General features: G+C 55.3%; 1 protein-coding gene across 9 annotated transcripts in view; it reads left to right on the top strand.

Moving 5' to 3' along the window:
* The window catches only part of SNX29 (sorting nexin 29), a 495,580-nt gene that overhangs the window by 75,204 nt on the left and 399,385 nt on the right, over window positions 1–20,991 (top strand). For all 9 annotated transcript variants that reach the window (XR_006212700.1, XM_042972465.1, XM_042972468.1 and 6 more), the window contains 2 exons: window positions 4,968–5,043; window positions 6,249–6,331. Coding sequence is in view for 8 of the 9 variants with exons in the window: in XM_042972465.1 (XP_042828399.1) it covers window positions 4,968–5,043; window positions 6,249–6,331 (159 nt within the window). In the remaining variant the exon portion in view is untranslated. The remainder of the gene's footprint in view (window positions 1–4,967; window positions 5,044–6,248; window positions 6,332–20,991) is intronic.

The following is a 20,991-nucleotide window of genomic DNA, read 5'->3' as shown; positions in this document are numbered from 1 at the left end:
CCGTCCCGCGCCCCGCACTTCCTCATGTGGTCTGTCCTGTCTCTACTGCCCTTTGACAATCTTGCTCTCTCTTGCCCTCTCCCCTTTCGGCCTCAGCCGCGCGGCCTTCTTACCAGCCAGTGCTTCTCCTGGGGTCTCCGCTGAAACCGCTGAGAGGGGCCGGCTGGTGGGCCCGGCTTCTCCTTTCCCTCAGGTGGCCGTCCGTGGTCCCAGCGGCCAGCGGTGGGGTTGGGTGCCTCGCCATTGTCCACTGAGCATGGTGCACGTGGGGGCTCGCAGAAAGCAGGTGGTCCTGATGCCCACGTGGGACCCGTGTGGGACTTCCAGCTGGTGACCCAACACCCTACTCACCTTGTCGCCCTCCCCACCGAGGGGGCCTTTGTGCCGGGCTGCAGGTGCCCGCACTAGGCACGCTGTCTCGTTTCTGGTGGCCCCTTCCTCTCGGGGCTGGGGGCTGGGGGCTGGCTGCCCCGGGGGCACTGCCCTGTTGCCCTCTGTGCTGGGGTGGAGTCTTCCAGAACCCAGCAGTCCTCCTCCCTCTGCGGGCTTCCTCCAGGGTCTGCGGGGAAAGCGGCCTCTGGCCAGCCTCCAGCATCCTCTCGGGAAGCTTTCTCCCGGTCTCGCCTCTGCTTGTCAGCCTTCCAGACCCGAGGCTTCACCTTGTCACTGTTGGGGGACCCCGAGCTCCAGCTTATCTCCATTATCCTCATCAGACATGCTGTGTGTGAGCCGCCTGCCAGCTTGTTAGTTTACTGTGGTAACAAAGCCGCCAGGAGTCCCGGGAGCCTGTGACAGCCTTGGGCAGACTCACCGTGGGTAGGAGTTGGATAGGAAGACAAATTATGCTCAGGCTGCAGAAGACAGGAGAGACAGCACCGGAGTTGATCTGCTGCCCGACTGGAAGGCCAGGTGGCATCGAGTCCCTCCCGGCCTGGCCCCCGTTTACCTGGGAGGCGGGTGGACCTCTGGTGTCAGGACTCACCTGTCAGGGTGGCCTTTCCCTGGGCGGCTCTGAGTGCATGCTCTCGGCATTCCTGTCCCAGACTCCTTTGCTCCTGGTCACTTCTGACCGCTCTCCTTTTTGAGTGACACCCTTCTACTTGAGCAGGGTTAACATAGTCTCTCATTTTGGCCAGGGAGCCATTCTGTGTCTTTAATGACAGTTTTGGACCCAGATGGCTCTACCCTTAGGAGACCTTCCCATCATCTTTGAAAGTGTTGGTGTCTCTAGCGTCACTGCCCGTGGGGACATTTAGAGGAAGACAGAGGGAGGCACGTGGTGGAGGAGGAGTGTTTTGGTGGCCAAATCTGGAGAGAGAGAAGGTGGCAGAGAAGGGGACTCCGGACACAGAAGTATTGTCCTGATTCATGGACGGGGAGGCTCTGTGGCTTAGGGGGCTGTGCTTTGGAGCTGGGGTTGGAGGCTCAGAGAAGGAAGACACCATTCAGGTCACATGGGACCAGGTTGTGGGATCAGATACAGTCATTCCTCTGGGCGTGTCTGTCACCTGCAACAATGCAAAGCACATTTACCATTTCTTTGAAGCTGCATGGGAGAAGAAGCCCCAAAGTCCCTTTCAACCAAGAATACTCAACGGAGGTGAACACCCATTTCTACGCATTGCACACATGAAATTGTTATTGCTCCTGTCCTATCGAGGGTCCTGGGGTTGGTGGTGGGTCTTAGCAACTTCAGAGTTAGTTAGCTTCTTTTCTTTTTTCTTTTCTTGTCTTTTCTTGTCTTTTCTTTTCTTTTCTTTTCTTTTCTTTTCTTTTCTTTTCTTTTCTTTTCTTTTCTTTTCTTTTCTTTTCTTTTCTTTTGGTTTATTTATGTTAGAGAGACAGAGAGCATGCACACAGGTGGGGGAGGGGCAGAGAGCGAGAATCCCAAGCAGTTTCCCTACTGTCAGTGCAGAACTCGACGCGGGGCTCGAACTCACCAACTGTGAGATCAGGACCTGAGCTGAAATCAAGAGTAAGACACTTAACCGACTGAGCCCCCCAGGTGCCCCCCAAGGTCCGTTTGAGGCCTTGCTCGTTCATTTGAGACCTTGGGTCCTCAAACCTTCATTTCCCCAGTTCTTCAACTTCTTGTCTCACGTTGGGTCTTTGGGGTTGCTTGTTGGGGTCGAGGAGGCTCTGTTGTAGCACCGCACTGACCTGAGACGGTTGATCCGGGGCTTGGCTCCCAGTGGGTAGTGTTACTGTTGGGGATGTCAGGACCCTGTGGTGCCCCTGGACCTGCACGATGTGTGGTCCCCACACCGCTCATGAAGGTCGTGTGCCACTCAGGGCTCATGATTTTCTTTACGCAACCAGTGGGTGTCCTGCTCTGTACCGGCCCTGTGCTGGGGTCTGGGGGGATCTGGAGATGAGCCCTCACAGCCCCTGGAGTTTTGCATGCAAGGAGGGGACAAGGGACATCGACAGCTCCCCCTGCTCCCACCCCTGCCCCCACCCTGGCCACTCTTTGCACAGCAACTGGAGTGATGTCTTAGAACTTGAATCAGATCGCCTCATTCCCCTGCTTCAAGCTCTTCTAGTGCCCTGAGGATAAGATCAGGAACCCTCACTGTGGCCCCCGAGGCCCCGGCTTGGCCCACAGCTTGATGACCTCGCGATGCCCCAGCCACACCAGCCCGCTTCTGCTCCCTCGAGCCGAGCCCACTGCCGTCTCTCTCCTCCCGCCTCTTGCAGCCTGTGGGCGTCCTTCGGGTGGCAGCCCAAGTGTCGTGTGCAGAGGGCTCCTCCGCCCCCTCCCCAGGCAAGCCGGGCGTCCTGTTCACACTGCCATAAACCTCGTGTGTCCCCATGCCCTCACCTCAGCTTGGAACCGTGTATTTGTGTAATTACTTGGTGATGCCCATCCCCCTGCTAGTCTTTGAGGTCCTCGAGGGCGGGGCTGTGTCTGCCCTGGTTCTGGTGTGACCCTGACCCTGGTCAGAGCCGGGCCCACAGTGTGGGCTCAGGAAGCCTGTGCTGAGTGGGGGCACAGTGGGCGGACCGAGTACCTGGGGGTGGGGCTTGCCGACGGGAGTGGACACCTGGTGGTTGGAAAACTGATATCCAGGTGGGGACACGGTATAGACAGAGGAATGGGGCGGGGAGTTCAAGGACGCCTAGAGAGAGAGGCACGTGGCCCAGATCAGCTGTGTGAGAGATCACGGAGGGGGAAAGGGCTTAGCTCTGGCTCTGGGCAGAGTGAGGTTCAGACTCTCACACATTAGCTTGTGATCTCGGACAGGTCACTGAACTCCAGGGCCGTCTCCACATCTGAAATATTAAGATAATGGTAGCGGGCACCTCCGAGGGCGCCTTGAGGGCGCGTGAGGCAGCCTGGGCGGCCTGTGCTCCCGTGGGACATCGCTGGGCTGAGTCAGATGGAGGGTGTCTGGGATGCTGGCGGACGATGTGGGCCTTTACTCCAGCCGTGGGTTTCCGCTGTGTATGTTGGAGTCCCCGTTTCTGCTCCAGGGAGGGGAATCTGATAGCCGTGAGTGGGTTGGACCATCAGGGGTGAGGCAGAACTGTGGGGGCTCCTGCAGGAGACCCCCGGAGGGTATCGAGCCTCAGCACTAGGGCGGCAGTGGAGACGACTCTGGACAAGGAGTGGGCGATAATGAGGTGGAGCCGGCAGGTCTGGGGCTCCCTGGCTCCATGATGGAGGGAGGAGGGCGCCTCGCTCTGAGGGGAGAAGGCCCAGTGGAGAGGGTGACAGAAGGGAGCAGTTTGGACGTTACGATCAGTTGGTGGGCCCTGCAGGGTGGCCCGGTAGAGCTTTCAGGCGGGCAGCTAGCACCGTGGGCCATGGGTTCCGGATTGAGGTCTCAGCCAGAGGCGCTTGCTTGGGACGTGTCCCCTTTACACAGCCGGGTGCCAGGGCCCAGACCCTGTTGGAGTGGCCAAGGGGGGCCCCTGAGCCGGGATCCAGAGGCACAGTCACAAAGGAATCAGAAAAGATGAAGGTGGGAGGGCGGGGATGATGATGGCGGTGGCGATGGGAGCCTGTGGTAGGCAGGCTGGGCTGTAGGGTGACGTTTCCCCCTCAAACTCCTTTAAAAAAGTAGGAGCGAGTGGAATAGCTTGATGGGGATGGCAGGGTAGAAGAAAAGGTGGCAAAACATTCTCTCCTTAGGACTCCCCAAGTGCAACCCCTTTAAGAGCTGGGGAATCTCCAGCAGGATGAAACTCTGGCCAAAACGGGAGAAAAGACAGGCAGGAGGCCGAGTAGCTTAGGGCAGTGAGATGGGCTCCCTCTCGCCTCTGCCCCGTGCCTGCATCCGGGCCTGGTTCTGCAATGGCTGTCGAAAAGCCAGAAATTTCTCCACTGGGCAAGTGTTAGCCGTGGGTGATACCGGCCTTAATGTCACCGTCCAGCCCAGGGGGCCATGATTTGCACTTTTTTATGAAAAGAGACTTGAACAGCAACTAACACATTTATGAAAATCCTCAGTGCCTCTAGAGATGATTTGTGGCCTCACTTGTTCCGAATGCCTTTCTCACACACCACTCTCTCTGTGCCGGGTGGTGGCTTTTCAGAAGGCGGCAGGGCCCTGGGTTTTGATGTAGACACTGTCAGTGATGGGAGTGTGCTGCCCCCTTGTGTCTGTCATCAGCCACTACAGTGCAAGCAGTTTTGTCCAACAGAAAGCTGATTTTTGTTCTCTGATCCTGAGGCTGGCTCTGAATATGGACTTGGTGCACCATTCCAGGTGGCTCAAGGTTAAAAAGGTTAAGTGGGATGTTGGGGCCCCCTGCCTTGTGTCAGTGCCTGGTGGCAAATCTGAGATTCTGGCCAAAAGGACGAAACAAGTAGCAGATTAAAATCCGGCGTGCGGGCCAGGAAACATTTGTCAGTCGACTGGTGTAGAGAGGAGCCCGTGTCTGCACCGTGCCCGTGCCTCCTGGAGAAAACGAAATGAGAACAGACTGCTGACTTTCTCTCTGCCACTGCTCTCTGTGCACAGATGCCCCCCTTGGGAGCCTGGAGAACGGGACCGGACCAGAAGACCATGTTCTCCCGGAGCCTGGGTCCCGGTACAGGTTAGTATTCAGAAGCCAGATCGCCTTTGGGATTGAATTGTCCGTTGACAGCTGTGCCTTTGATGCTTTTTTGAAGATAGGAGCGCACCTGCTGGGATTCAAGGTCAAGGCCTTATTTCACACTTATGTTCAGGTTTAGATGGGAAGTTGCCGAGGGTGTCTGCGTGAGAAACGGCGTGTTACCAAACTTCATTTGTGGACCCCCTTTACTTTTTATGATTTTGGGGGCATATCTGGGTACCTCTTCTACTGTCATTTACTGGGTTTTAACATTTGGTCACAATATTAGGCAACTTTCATATTGTGGAATACTCGAGCCACTTAGCTCTCACGTATTTGAGAAGAGCTTCGTCCCGAATAGAGTAGTAAGCACCATGTCGGTTTTCTGATTTCCAAATAAAAGTATCTCCAAGGGAAACTGAGTTGCTCAAAGTCGTTGGATATTTGGTGGCAGAGCTAAGATGGACACTGAAGTCTCCCTGATGCCACCGCGATCTTTGCGGCTCTTAGAGTTGTTTCTTTTTCTCTCTTCACGGTTTTAACTGGGTGCAAACCAGGGGTCGATCACACCTGCATTTTCAACCTCAGCTCCAGGGTGGGAGTCACTGGTTACATCAAACATGCTTGGTGTTACTGTCTCTCCCTGAGTCGACGGGGCTCTGCTCTGTGACAGTGACACCACCTGTAGGTTCCTACACGGTCAGTACATTGTCAGGGAGGACGGGGGCCACCAGGTCCATCCAGGATGTAGAGTCCTTTCTGCTGTTTCTTAAAAAAATGTTTTTAATGTTTTATTTATTTTTGAGAGAAAGAGACAGAGTGCTAGCAGGGAGAGCGGAGAGAGAGGGGGACACAGAATCCGAAGCAGGCTCCGGGCTCTGAGCTGTCAGCACACGGCCCGATGCGGGGCTCGAACTCACCGACTGTGAGATCATGACCTGAGCTGAAGTTGGACTGAACCACCTGGGCACCCCTGCTGTTTGTTTTAGAAGAATACTGAGTGTTGATTTCAGGGACACAAATCAGCATCAGCGAGCAGGCACATTTGCAAAGAGGGAGTCTGCAAATGACGAGGGCTGACCGGGGTTTTGAAGGGCTGCCTCCCGCGCCTTCTGGTGGTTGTACCTGAAAACCCTGAGTCCCTGCTAGTTCTGTGTTCATTTTGAGTGGCCGAGTGTGACTTGCTCCCGTCTGCTTTTTCCCAGTGTGGAAGCCAGTCCCCCTGGCCAGGGAGGCCCTCTCAGCAGCCTGCTACCTTCCTCCTCGGTGCCAGAGTCGATGACAATTAGTAAGTACCTGCTGAGTATCCTCCCCCAAGGCCGGGTGACTCTCGGGCCTGCGCCTCAGCGGGTGCCGTGGCGCTTGCCCCTGCATGACTGTGGACTTCACGAGATGTGGGGTAAAGTCAGGTGTGTGTGTCTGTAGTGTGAGTGTGCTGTGCCTTTCTAAGCTTCCTGAGCTGTGGTTAATGACCGGTTTGGGCATGTGCCCGCTCTAAAGGACACGCTTCAGAGCTGGAGCGGCACTGAGTTTTGAGGGGTTTGGGGGCTTGCCTCCTGTACGGTCATCAGCCACAGAGGAACTGTGCTGATTGGGTAGGTCTGGAGGAATCATTTTTATAATTAAGGAAGAGTGTATCTCTTAAGTGCGAAGGTTGTTAAAGAACAGGTTCAAACGGTTTCGAACCTTCGTGCTGGGGAAAAAGTATTAGAGATATAACAAGGTTAGGTTTGTGTGGTTTTATATAATAAAGAGAAAGCCAGCTGTAGCTTAAGGAGATAAAAATTCGTCTCTTTTTCCAGAAGTAGGCAGGCTGGGGCTGGTATGTGGTTCCATGTTCGTCAAGAGACTGGGACTCCTTCCATCTTGCCTCGTAGTCCAAAATGGCTGTTTTAGCTCCAGCCATCCCAGTCTCATCTCAGGTAGCAGAAAGGAGGAGGGAGCAAAGGAGACATTTCCTCCATTTCCATCGATAGGATTCAACTTTTTCCTCTAGCCTCTGACTGAAATTTACATTTCCTTCAATTATGAAAGTACCAGCAAACCATAGAAACCACATTCATGTTAACAAAATGGGTGACTTTATTGCCGATAGAAGTCTCAGGCCCCCGTGAGAGCTGCAACATGAAAAAAAAAAATCTCAGATTATTGTTTCTGCTGGAAAATAGGGTAGTTTTTAAAATGTGATAATAAAGAATTCTGTGTATTTTTGTGTTACTTTTATTTTTTACATTTTGATAATCCTATTTCAGTATAATCTGTTTCCTTTGAAATCTTGTGTGTTTTATTTTCTGTACTTTAAAATCTTTTTCTGAGACGAGGTCCGCGGGCTTCACCAGACTGCAGAACGAGTCCATGGGGTACAAAAAAGTTGATGCCTGCCCCCAGCTGCGAGGACCCTTCCTACAAGTGCACACAGTATCCCACTGACTTGGCCAACATCAGTCCCATGGCCTCCCCGACTGCTAGGGAGGCAGTGCCCCCCTACCCCCACTATAGGGTTTCGTTGCTTAGGGAGGCAGTGCTCCCCACCCCGTCATTAGGGTTTTCATTGCTTAGGGAGGAAGAGCGGGGCTGGGAGACGGCCAGCACTGTCTAAGTCAGGGATCAAGAAGGAAATGAGGTTGGTCGGTGGGAATGACCAGTCTCCCTCTGTGCAGTGAAAGCGTGCTGTTCATTGTGGCGTTTCTCAGGCTTGAGTTCGGCCGGGCAGATATTTGTCGATCTGTACATGTGGGGCGCACGGGCTGGGAGAACACTGAAGTTGCCGGCTTTCAAATTTCAGTTATTTATTTACCGCTGTACTAGTATTTACCCTGTAATTTTTTTTTTTTAATGGGTGCACTTAGGAAAAGTTGAGTGCCTTTATTTAAAAAGGGAACTTTCCATGATCGTAGTAAATGGAGAGTCACTCTTAGTTGACCTAAATAGCAGGTAACTGAAAATAAAGGCAGCGGAAAGGAGCCAATGCTCAGTCGGCCTGGATGTCTTTGCCTGTCCCAGCTTCTGTCTGAGACCCCCTCCCATTGCTAAAAGGGGGCGAGTCAGTGAGCAGCACAAGGAGGGTGTTGGGGATATCCTAGTGCTAAACTCCGATCTTTTTCCTGGAAGTAACCAGAAGGATTGAGAAGGGACAGAAGGTGTCTTGTCCGAGTCCCTGTGACTTCATGCCTTGTCTTTCTTTCTGCGTCTGCAGTGTTCTCTGTTTGTGTGGCTCCCACCTCACGTAGAGGGACGAGACTTCACTCTGGCCCTGAGGTGTGTCCCCTCCAAGGAGTTTCCGTTTGCTTTGCAGAGAACGGTGACCCCGAGACCGCGGACCCGAGTACCACGCTTCATAGGGGCCTTGCCGTGGGCGCTTTACTGGGGTGCGGGCATCTCCATGCACCCCAGCAGCTGTCCGGCACTGTGTTCCCCGGATGAAGTCCCTCCACCACCGCCGAGCTCGGGCCGCGCTGCCGGCTGGCCCGTGGGTCTCCCCCAGCCCCTTTGTGCCAGAGCAGGTAGCTGGCCCTGCGTGCCCACCGGCAGTAAGGTCGTCCGTCCAGACAGACTGCACTTGCGCCGACGGCTGAGATTCAGGCTCTGTTTTCCTTGCTTTGACTCAGACGGATTTCCGAAAACGTAAATCCGGTTGTATCACTTGCCATCTTCGGCAAGTAGGGACTTACCCAGAGTTCATGACTCGAGTCTCGGAGGAGATACGTCAGCACACCCGCATCTCGACCCTCGGTACTTTGTGGCGGTGAACGTGTACTTCCTGGGGCGGGGGCGGGGGGTGGGGGCCCTGTTTGCTGAGGTGGCGGCAAATTTCAGCGAGCCTTCTGGATGCAGCCCTGCATCGCCCATGTGTGTTCCCGGTGAGAGGTCAGGATCCTTAGAAATTTCGGATGGAAGGTGGGTTTGACTCGTGGCCCCCTCATCCTGCCTCTGGCACCGTGTCGTTGTAGAAAAAGGAGAAGCGTGAGCCGGTCCTGGTGTCTAGGGTGTCAGCTGGGTGTCAGCTGGGTGTCAGCTGGGGTGGCCCTAACAGAGCCCCACAGACTGGGCGGCCTGAAAACAAACTTCTGTCTTGCAGTTCTGGAGGCTGGGAGTCCAGGTGACCGTGACGGCTCCTGGCAGGGCCGCTGTCCTTGCCTTGCAGCTGGCCTTTTCTGTCTGCCTGTGCATCCCTGGTGTCTCCTCCTCTGCTGATAAGGACCTCTGTCCTGCTGAATTAGAGTCCCACCCTTAGGACCCCATTTCACCTTAATTACCTCCTTACAGGCTCTACCTCCCAGTACAGTCCCACTGAAGGTTAGGGCTTCACATATGAATTCTGCCTGGCTGGGGGGGGGGGGGGACACCTGCAGTCCTGGGGAGTCCCGAGAATGGTGTCCTAGGAGCTGCCCACCTCCAGTTCAAGGATTGCATCCCAGCATGTGAAGCACGTAGGGTTCCACTCAGGGGAGATGCCTGCCTCTCTAAAACCCCGAAGAGCCTGGCTGGGGAGCCCCAGCTCTGCTCCGTGAAGCAGGGAGCGTTTCCCTCACATCCTGCCAAGCGGCTTCCCCACTTCCTTTCCCGGTCGGTACAGGTGGCTGCCTCGGCGCTGTGACGAAACTGGAGTCCTGAATCCTCGGTGCTTGGGGATAACTCACAGGTCCCCTGCCAAGCAGCCTTCCCCTCGAGAGCTCTCTCTCTCTCTCTCTTTCTCTCTCTCTCTCTGTCTCTCTCCTGTGTCTGTCTCTCTCTCGAGAGATGTCTCTCGATGTGGCAGAGGGTTTTGTCCTTGGCTTGTCGGCTTGTCGTTATTAAGGGCCCAAGAGAGGATGCTGTGGCCAGGCCTACATTGCTGCCCTTTCTGCAGGCCCTTTGGCGCTTAAGAGCACACAAGGCCTTTTGGGAAGAAACGGCTATTTTGTGAAGTCCTAGAGGCAGTCTGGAGCACCCCAAAACAGCCGCAGTTCTGCCCGGGCTCTTCCATTTCCGCAGCTAAGTTTGTGTGTGTTCGTGTTTCGGGTGCGCGGGGGCGGGAACCGCGGCCCGCCTGTTGCCTTGGCGGGTGATGTGCCGTCCCAGCCAGGAGGCCACGCTCCGAAACCAGGCCGCCCGGTTCCCCAGGCTCCCCTGGGTGCCAACACAAGGATGCCGAACACCCGTCTTTTGCTGAGAAGAGTATTTGGGTCAGAGCTGAGAGTCGGTGAATAGCAGCTCTTACCAGTGAGCCTGTTTGTATTGTTTCCTTAACGTTATTCTTGAGGCCTTTCCCCCTTCATCTCCCGGGTCATCCTGCCGCACGACTAATATTCCGACTTACTGGATTGTTTGGGCGGTTGGGGTGCGCCAGTCAGGTATTTTTGTTGTTTGTTTTTGCACTGACTTTCTTCACTCAGTTAAAAAAATTTTTCTGTTAAAAAGTTTTTAATTTTTTTTAATGTTTATTTTTGAGAGAGAGAGCGCAAGAGTGAGCACAAGCAGGGGAGGGGCAGAGAGAGAGGAAGACGCAGAATCGGAAGCAGGCTCTAGGCTCTGAGCTGTCAGCACAGAGCCCGACGTGGGGCTCGAACCCACAAACCGTGAGATCATGACCTGAGCCGAAGTCAGACGCTTAACCCAACTGAACCACCCAGGCTTCACTCATTTTAAGGAAAGAATGGGCAGCACCAGGCTTGTAGTAAATTATTTTTTTCTGCTTCTGTGTTCCTTCCTGGTAAGTTCCTGGGCTGGGGCGTCAGCAGGCCACAGGTGAATCCTGTATTTATGGGCCTGTTACCAGTAGGCATTTTATGTTCTCAGTTAACCACATTGCCAGTAGGGTGACAGCTGGTGACAGCTGGTGACAGCTGCCAGTTTCTTGTCAGTTCACCAGCAGTACTTGCAAATAGTTTAATGCACTCTGCTACTTGAAGAGCTGGAAAAATGGGGCTTTGAGGCTGGGTGGCTGTGCATTCCCTGGAGGGGCAGCCCCTCTCCATGCTTTTGTATGACATTTGTAACCCCCCCACCCCGCCTTTTGTTTCTATCCTTTTGTTGGGGACTCTGGTGCTCCCGTTGGCTCTTCTGCCTGATGTGGAGAGGAAATGGGGGGGGGGGGCACAGGACACTGTTCGCTGCTCACAGCGGTGGCCGTGTGGCTCGGGGAGAAGGCCAAGAGGACAGGCCGACGGCCCCCATCTCCCCGTGCTAACCTTGGCCTGTATGTCAGTGAGCAAGGAGCCAAAAAGCCTGCCCCGAGGAGTTGCCAGCCAGAGGGGAAGACCCACAGTGGCGACGTTAACAGACACGTGAACTTGGCTGGCGAATCTCAAGCGCTGTTTCGGGGTGTATTATTAAGACAGGTTGGTCTCAGGTGATGGCGCAGCTGAGGCCTTCAGGGTCAGGGGGACGGTGGGGCTCTGCTGGTGGGTGGTGGTGCCGGAAGTATGGCTGGGTAGCGGGAAGCGGGGAGCCCTGAGCTGGAGGATGCTGGAGAATGCTGGAGACGGCCCTCAGTCGGATTTTATGCCAAGAGCAGCGGGAAGCCGGTGCAGGGTGTTAAGCAGAGCAACGTGATGTGGCTCCCGCTTGCTCTTGCAAAGGGCAGGTTGGGAGGCTCGTCTGCTACCTAGGGCACCCTCAGTAGTACGCCCTCCAGGCCTCCAGTCCTCCCCGTAAGTCCCCGCTGGCCCTTCCTTGCTTGGTGGTTCATGAAGGCCTCCCCTGTGCCTCTCAGGCTGGGACCCCTGAGTTGGCGTGCGTGCCCCCACTCTCTCAAGCCGCCAGCAATCCACAGTCGGTGCCCTGAGCGCTGTGCACGGACACCCACAATACAGCAAGGTGCTAGGTGCTGCGGAGAGCTGGGGGGGGGCGCCGCAGCCTGGGGTCTGGCCCTCCCTCCAGTGCTTCCTTGACTAAGCGTCCCTTTCTCTTGCTTTTTTCTCCCCCCAGACTCTCTGGGCCCCGTTTCCTCATGTGTAAAATGAAGACACTTACACTGGCTTCTCAGGGCCATTCTGAGGGTTAAATGCACTGACTTAGCACGGCAGGAAACCCGAGTGCTGAACCAGGCATTACACGGGATGGGCGCCCCGCCGAGTGCTTGTAAGCCCCACGCGTGGTGAGCCTTGCCGTTCTGGGTTCTCGAGTCTGCTCGTCGCCCAGCAAGGCGTGGGGACCAGGTCGAGACTGAGGACAGTGAGAGAGTCGCCGTGAGTGTCCAGCATCATGTCATGATGTTTGGGTGGCATCTCTGGAGGAATGCCAGTTCTTTCTGGAATTATTTCCGGAGACCCTCTGTGGGGGTCAGTTTGGAACCCATTCAGTAGCCCCAAGGGGTCAAGCTCTGAACCCTAGTTGGAGCCCAAACCCCTAGGGTCGTGAGCCTGGTCCTTGGCCAGTTCCCTCCTGGTTCTTTCTAGGTGACCTCTGCCAGCCTGGCTTCAGACGGCACACCCCACCCGCGGGTTCAGACTGGTCTCTGGGGTAATTCCAGCCTCCTTCGAGGAGTGCCCCGAAGAGGTTCATAGTATGCTGTCTCCTCGCTTGTTTCGCCTCCTGTGACCCAGGCTTTATTTACTCTGTTGCCCAATTGTCACAGCATCCCTGCAGGCGGGCGTCTGGGCCTCGGTTCGCAGTTGAAGAAACAGGCCGAGAGGTGCCGCGGGAGGCCTGAGTGCCAGGATGCGGTGGGACCGGGCTTTCCTCTCTCCCTCCTCGCTGTTCCTGGAAGCTCAGGGCTTCTGGAGTGCTCCGCCCTCAGAGGAAAGCATTCGGGTCTGCCGAGATGTCCCCCCTTGAAGAGGCTTCCCTCCCGAGCACTCGTCCGGAAGAGCTTTTCCTGCACCACCCATGCTGTTTTCACGTCTGCAGATTCCAGGTTTTCAAAGCCTTCCTGACCTGAAACCTGAATAGCTTTTCGTTGGATTTGCGTGTCCCCGCGGGGATGTGAGCTCCTTGAAGCCAGGCGCTTTGCCTGCTCGCTTAGGGCCTGCATCCCAGGGCCTGTAATCCTGCCTGACATGTCGTTGTGGCTCAGGAGACCTTCGTGGAGTGGATGAAGGAACGGAATGGTGTTTATTCGAGTTCTGACAAACCTGGAGACTTTGGAAAGGGTTCTGCTGGAATGACCCGAAAGCCAGTTCCCCCGTCACCCCTCCGTCTCTAGCTCGGTCATGCAGCACGAGCCCGGGACTGTGAGTTACACATGGGGGTGAGTGGTACCCCCCGCCCCCATCAGGGAGAAGGCAGCTGGTGGTGGTAGAGGGAGCACTGGCTTGAGAGTCAGGAAGCCTTGGCTCTGACACTGCCTCTGATAGTAGTGGGTCCCTCGATGTCCCTGTGCCTCAGTTTCCCCAGGTTTGAGTCGGAGGAGACTGCGCTCAAGGATTCCTTATGCTTCTCACCATCTATTCTGGGAAGGGAGTCGTGATCCCTGTGTTCTGTGCAGCCGTGAAAGCCAGGTTGTTGAAGTCTGGATGTTTCTAGTGTCTTGTCTTGTTGGGCTTGTTGGTCTGTGGTCAAAGCCAGACCTTGTCATTTTCCCCATGCTGACTGGCTCCCTTGCAAATGTGCTGACCGTGGAGCTGACTTTGCATGACCTTTGGTTGGTACACTCGTAAGCACAAGCACACTGACGCTGACATCTGGCCCGTAGCTTTTCCTCCTCTAGGCCAGGTGCTGGCCGATGTAGGAGGCATGGCCATTTGGAAAGAGGCAGGATGGTATGTGTGTGGGTGCCCAGATGCCTGCGGACTGCTTTGAAAAGACAGTGCCTTACAGAGTTGGTACAAGGTGAATTAACCTTCGTGAGAGGCAAATATCACCTTCAGGGTTTTAATTCTGAGTGGCCAGCAGCCCCTTTTACATGGTCACTGCCAAGTTTCTATCACCAGTGCTGCTGGAAGATGAGATATATAAATCCGTTCCGTACTTTACGCGTCCTTTATTTTTATAGTGTTCCGGCGTGGGTGGTCGCAGATGAATTGAGTTGAGAAGGCAGCCTTTTGGGGTGGAAAGAACACTGGGGTCAAGCTGACCACAGTGCTGCTGTTGAAGAGCTGTGTGACCTTGTGCAAATGCTTTACCTTCTCTGAACTCGGTTTCCCCGTCCCCGAAATGAAGTGAAATACCACCTGCTTACAGGATTCTGAACGAGCTGTGTGAAATGTGTAGCACAGAGCTTCGAGTATATTATGTGTGGTGTTTTACTGGAAGCCCGGGGATGGTTTCACAGACTGCAGAAGCCCTTGCCACCGTGTGCAAAACTGTGTTAGGGAGTTTGTGCTCATACATGGATTTTTCCTGGGGAGAATTTCTTTGCTTTCGTTATTCTCCTTCAGAGGGCTCCAGACCTTGGAAGAAAGTAAGAAACACGTGGGTGCTCAGTATGTGGCGATTGCACACGGTATCTGCAGCAGCCCTAGCGGGTATGGTGGTGTTACCCTTGCCGTCGCAGTTCTGTCTGATGTTACTACCCTTAGGCTCGCTGTGTTCTTACCCACATCCCTGCCCCAAGTAGCAGTGGGAGCTTGAGCAAGGTATCTACCTGTCTGTGCCTCCGTATTCTCATCTGTAAAATGGGGCTATTAGAAGTACTTGTCGAATAGGGTTGTGAGGATTAAATCAATACATACATGGAAACTACTGAAGATATTTTATGTAAATTACACCTTGGTAGGAAAAATTGGAAAAAAACATGTTTGGGAGAGCGCCTGGCATATTAAGTGTTCAGTAACTGGTAGCTCTGTCATTAACATCCTCAAAGGGTACATTCCTGGCTAATCATCCTGAAGGCAGGATCTGGGCCTTCTTGTTGAGCTGCAAAGCGAGAGGCCTGATTTCCCGGTTTACTGAAATCCTCCCTGCTGCGCAGGCCCCTAAAGTTCCCTTTATGCGGCTTTTGCTCCTGAGTCTTCCCTCCTAGTTAAGAGGAGAAGAATGTGGTCGGTCTGAGAGGCTGGGGGCCGTGAGAAAGGAAGTGATTGGAAGGACGGTGGTTCTCAATTGGGGGTGCTTTCATCCCCAGAGGACATTGGGCAACACCTGGAGACGTTTTTGGGTGTCACACTGGGGTGGTGATGCTGTCAGCTTCCTCCTGTGCACGGGACGGCCCCCCAGCAGAGAATGGTCCAGCTCTGGAGACAGCAGTGCCCAGGGCCTGAAACCCTAAGGCCGGAGAGGGAGGCAGTGGGCTGTTTTCCGGGATCCGTGTTTTGTTGTAAACCTGTTCCTTTTTTTTTTTTTTTTTTTTTTACCACGTGCCTCCTGCATGGCCCAGGAACTAAAACTTGGGAGATAAATGGACTCCAAACGAACCCAAATGAAATGATCGTTGTCAGAGAGCATTTGTTCTTGGGCATGACCTTGGGAGCCGTTGAGTTCCATCAGTGCAATGAGGATGATTTGGGGGGGGGGGGCTGTAGATGCATAAGAATAAACACCTGTAGACTGTGCTGGAATAAATGACAGCTGGATCTGATCGCTGTAGAGACATGCACATTCAGAACGTGCAGCTCCTTGGGGCTCCGCTTATTCAAAATTCCTTCAGTTGGTCCTTGTTGGTATTCATGCCTTACATTCCTTCACTTCCCTGTAAAAATGAGTTTCTACTCCTGAATTAATTTCTTTGTTTGAATACATGATTATTTGGAAACGGGAAGTTGAAGTGGCTCAGCCTTGATTCCCGCTGATTGCAGGAAGGGCAGCCCTGCGGCCACCAGGGGGCACTCTGGCCCTTTCTCTGCTTTGCTGGAGACCGCTTCCCTTCTGCAGCTGTGGGGTGTTGCTGTCTCAATTTTGGATGCCCCGTGCTTGTGCCCTATTTTAACTGCGAGGTGGGGGTGGTGATGGCAGTGGGAGCCGCGGTCTTTTCTAGTCGACAAACATCAGGCACGCGCAGAACGTTGTATTTGCCGTTAGCGTGACTACGGTTGTACGTTGCTGGCGGCTTTCTGAGGAGGGGTGGGTGTCTGGTCCTGTTTTGAAAAGGCATCGTACAGCTAATTAGAAAACAGTTCTCCTCTGTCACTGCTTTTCACGAGGCATAATTCGTTATCGGTGGAGTGTTACTCGGCATTGGAATCCTTACTGTTGCCTCCTTTTTCCTTTTTTTGGGCGGTGGGGAGTGATTGATAGGTCGTAGAGAGAGGTAAGCCCAGATAATCTACTCGATTGTTTCCTTTTGTGGCTCCTCACTTTTGAGAATGAGCTGGGGCAGAGGGTGAGAAACACCTCCTTGGTTGTCAATAGGCCTTGTTGAGCGGGTCCTCTTCTGTCCCGGCCCTTACTGGAAGGGGTTCTCAGTGCTAGCGAGGAGGTCTGGCTCATCGCCTGGCAACACAATTCCACACATTCTGCAGCTTGAAGAGTGCTTTGTAGCAATTCAGAGGGGGCAGCGAGGCCCGACAGCCGGCCCATTGCTTGGCTGAGCGTTTGATGATTCGGTTTCAGGCGGGGAGGGCGGGCCAACAGGCCATTGCCCTGGTTGCACTCTGAGCCCCTCGCCCACTCCCTTAAGCACAAGGAGTGCATCTGGTTGGTACAGCCAACACACGCTGGGAAAGTTTCTTTAAAGGGGAAACTTCCCACTGAATGTTATCTACTAGACCTTCAGTTGTTGTCTTGGTACTTAGAATGTTCCAGATGGAATTTAGACATGCTTCACTTTTTTATTGATGTGTTTATGTAGTCCACAACGTTTACTGAGCATCTCTCACATGCTGGGCCCTGCTCTAGGTGCTGGAGAGTCAAAGGTAAAGGAGGTTCAGCTCTGTCACTCAGAAGCACTGTGCCTCAGTTTCCCCATCATTAAAATGCAGCATCCTCTGTCGTGGTGAGGACTAACTAAGTTAATCTAATGCCAGTGCGCTCAGCATCTGTGAGTTCTTGCTACGTGGACCCCGCCCACAAGAAGTTCAGGGTCTCTTGGAAGCAGCCACGGTGAGAAAGCCCAGAAATAAACAAAGAAGGGTTGCACGGGGCAAGGAAGGCAGTTGGGTCACGCAGGGTGATGTATTCCTTGTTGCCTATGGGCACCAAGTGACTGGCACAGTGACCTTCCCTCACCCCCACCTTGAATGCCCCCCCCCCCAGAACTGGAGAGGCCTCCAGCCCCACGTGGGGCGCCGCCTGGAACTGACCTGCGTGGCTGTTTCCCTGCTGCTGCCTCGAGATGGGGGCTGTTGTCCAGGCCGACAGGGGGGAAGGGCTCAGCGGTGGGTGTAGGGGGTTGGGGGGCACTCCAGGGAGAGGGCAGCCGTGTGCAAAGGCTCCTGAGGGAGGAGTCCACCCAGCCCCACACCCCTGGGGTCTGGAGGGGCTCTTCCTGCTGCCAGGCCCTCGATCCCCTGCCACGTGCACTCACCCTTCACAGCACCCCCGTAAGGGTGGACCCGCTGTCACCCCATCTTACAGAGAGGGGAAGGGACTTGGCTGGAGCTGGCCTGTCCCCCGTGGCACTGCCAGGAGTCTCTCTTCCAGGGTGACCTCTTGCCTTAGGCTGGGGTCACTCCCCCGTGAAGCTCTCCCTTGACCCTCGTCACCGCGGCTGCCGTGAACTACCGTCACCTCCCCAGGTCTCAGCATCATGTCTGTGCTCGTGGTTCTTTTGAGCCAAACATGATTTACCCCCTTTTGGGATTTCATGCTTCTAGTCTCAGATCTGTTGTGTTCCTGCCGGCTCCCTTAGCAACGCACACTCCTGATTTGCTTACGGACAGGGGTGCTCAGGGGTGGGTGTTGATCGCCCTTCAGCCAGGAATACTGTTTGGTCTCGAGCTCTCCAGTGGGCTCTCGGCCTGGTGGGCAGCAGCTTAGGTAATGTAACCGTTTGTTGCAGTTCTGAGCTGATCCAGAGCCGGCTTCCTGCTCAGGGGGTGAGGCACCGGCTAGATTTGTTTGAAATGCCAGCTTTGCTGGAAATGTGCCACCAGAAGAGCCGGGGCAGCTCAGCGTGTGGTCACATCACAGGGGCAGTTACCAGGTGTGACTTTGGGGGGGAGGTGGCCTGCTGGGACGGGCATCCTGTGGGTCCCCGGAGCAGTGAGGCTAAAGAATGCCCCAGGCTCCAGCGGGGGTTCCAGTCCTTAAAGGTGGGAGTCCCCCCCACCCCCCCGCCGTGAGATGGCCTGATCGATAATGGGAGGGGGATAATGGGAGGCGTGCCAGGGGTTCTGGCACAATTCTTCCTTTCCCTCCATCTCTTTCCTCTCTGCGGGATCTTCAATATTACCTTTTTAAGTTTTATTTATTTATTTTGATGGGGGTGGGGGGAGAGAGAGACAGACAGGGAGAAAACATGCACAAATAGGAGAGGGACAGACAGAGGGGGAGAGAGAGAATTCCAAGCAGGCTTTACATGGTCAGTGCAGAGCCCGATGTGGGGCTTGAACTCAGGAACCCTGAGATCATGACCTGAGCCGACATCTAGAGTCAGCCGCTCAACCCAGTGAACCACCCAGGCGCCTCACGGGCAACCATGAAAGTTTGTTATTTGTGTGTGAATACATTTGCACGGAAGAAACTGAAGATACTAACAGGGCGCAGTAAGGTTGGCCTTCCCCCTCGTCCCAGCCTCCCCCCTAAATCTAACCTCTGTGGAGGAAGCATCTGGAAGAGTGCAGCTGCCGGCCTGCACGGACAGGGCTGGCCCTCGCCTTTGACCCTCGCCCTGGGACAGGGTGTCAGCTTTCTTCTGAGCACACCCAGCTGCCTCAGGCATCTGCACCCACTCAGCTTCCCGGTGCCCATGGCGCCGTCCCTCTGGTCCTTCTGCTGGGAGCACTGCCCACCGCCTCTGCCTCCCAGCTGGTGGCCTGGAGAGCGCTGGCTCATTTTTAAGACTCAGTCTCGGTGTCACCTCTTCTAGACGCAGAGACATCACAAATGGCCGCCTCGTTATCAGTAAAGCTGCCTGGAAAACAGCTGGAAGCCGGGAGCACGCAGGCTTGCCAAAATGTCAACCCTGCGTTCACTGCTCAGGTGGAGACCCCGCTGGGGTCGGTCCTGAGTGTCCTCCACGGGTGGGTGGGTGTGTGGGAGGGTCCCTCCCTAGGGAGAGAAGAAAACAACAAAACGCCAAGGCAACCTGGTCACACACATACGAGACAACATCCCTCACGACCTTGTAAGCTGAGACCCCTTAATCAGACTACGTGTTTGTATGTTACCACATATGGGAGGCGAAGAAGTAAAAAATATACAAAAAACTACGCCACGTGGCCTTTGGGGCTCAGCTCTTTGGATACGAACCCAGCTGAGCGGTGCTGGCAGGAGTAGCTGTCAGGACTCTGTGCGAGAATCCTGCTACATGTGAGCCCCGAGACAGGGAACCTGCGAGGGCTGAGCACGTGCCGCCCCTCCTTGCAGGCTCCTGAGCGGACACGTCACCCGTGCCTCCATCCCTCCGGGGAGCAGGGAGTGAGGGGCAGAGAGAGTGGGGTGGGAAGGTGGGGACATGTGTCCCGCATGGAGGTGGACAGTGGGAGGCGTGGTGGCACCTCTCCAACACAGAGCACCTCACTTGAGAAGGCACTTAGATTTCAGGCTGTTTTTAGGTCTGTGGTTTGGGTGGGTGACTTTCCCGAGGCTCTGTTTTCTCTTCTGCAAAACGGGATCCATAATCTCTCCCTCACAGATTTGCTGGCAACGTCCGACAAACTAGAGCTTGTCGAGTCCCTGAATCTGCTGGGTGCAGGCCGAGTGTGAGGTCCAGCACCCTTTTCACTGGCGTCCGGGTTTCGGTTCGTTGTGCCACCCTTCTCCCCCGATCCTTCCCGAAAGGCCCGCCTCCCCTTGTCCCTGAAGCACGGAGATGGGAAGGGCAGCTACCGAATGGGGTTCCCACTTACATCTAGAGGGGAAGTTAGGTTCCGCTCCTGGGGCATCAGGTGACAGGTCATAGTCAGTATCTAGTGACGCTTGCCCGAGTGCCCCCTGTGGCCTCAGCACACGTGCTGGGTGTTTGTGGGAGGCTTAGATGAGATGGGAGGGAGAACTCGGCCAGGGCCCAGGTGGGTTTTGACCTCTCCCCTCCCCATACACACACATGCTCCCGAGTTTCCGATGGGTTTAGCCAAGAAGTCAGAGCTTAGGGGAAATCAGGAGGTGGCAGGGAACAGGAGACACAGCCTCTCTAGGGTGGTGGTTCCCTTGCCTGGGCTGCTTCTACAGGGTTCTGCCGGTCTTGGCTCCTGCTGCCGGTGGACTCCTGGCTTTGAGAAGGGAGCCCGCTTCGGCCATCACTGGCCGCCTGTTCTCAGACATCCACCGCTGTTGGCGAGAATCGCACGGGTGCCCTGTGCGCATCTGGTGCGGGGAATGCGTACCAGTGGGGCTTCTCTGGGGGACAAAGCGGAGCGCCCAGGGGTGCCTGTGCCTCCCGGAGGCGGCACGTCCTGCCCTGACGTCCACCTCTCTGGGACCTCGGGCCCTTGCACCGGCCTGGTTCTGAAAGGGGTGGGAGCAGAGGACCCTGGATGCAAACTGGTTCCTCCGGAGTGCGTTAGGGACAGTGAAGGCCGGGCCGCAGGGACTCCACGAGAACACGTGTGTGTGAGCACGTGTGTGCGCAGTGTGTCCTCGGTGCCAGGCTCCACTCCAAGTGTGTTCCGTTTATCCCCCTCCTCTGCCCTTCCCACCAGCCTCACGGGGCAGGTGTTGTCCTGCCCGTCTTACTGACAGCCAAAGGCCGAGTCTCAGAGATGAGGGGGCGTGCCTCACCTCACACAGGCGCTGAGTGCTTGTCGGGAGCGCCTGGGTTCCCCCCCCATGTGCCCTGCCGCCTCCGGCCGTGTGTATCCACTCGGGCGTTCATTCAGCAAGTACCGAGAGCCCGCCGTGGGCAGAGGTTCCCACAGTGCCGGCACTGCTGACCTTTGGGTCGGGTCATCCCGTGCTGTGGGGGCCGCCCTGTGCACTGTAGGATGCTGACCAGCGTCCCTGGCTTCTCCCCCTCGATGCCGTAGCACCTCCACTCCAGTTGTGACAATC

Source organism: Panthera tigris, chromosome E3 (genome assembly GCF_018350195.1).
Source record: "Panthera tigris isolate Pti1 chromosome E3, P.tigris_Pti1_mat1.1, whole genome shotgun sequence".
NCBI classification, from domain to species: domain Eukaryota; kingdom Metazoa; phylum Chordata; class Mammalia; order Carnivora; family Felidae; genus Panthera; species Panthera tigris.
Note: the sequence above shows the minus strand (reverse complement) of the source record. Positions and strands in the feature narration are given on the sequence as shown.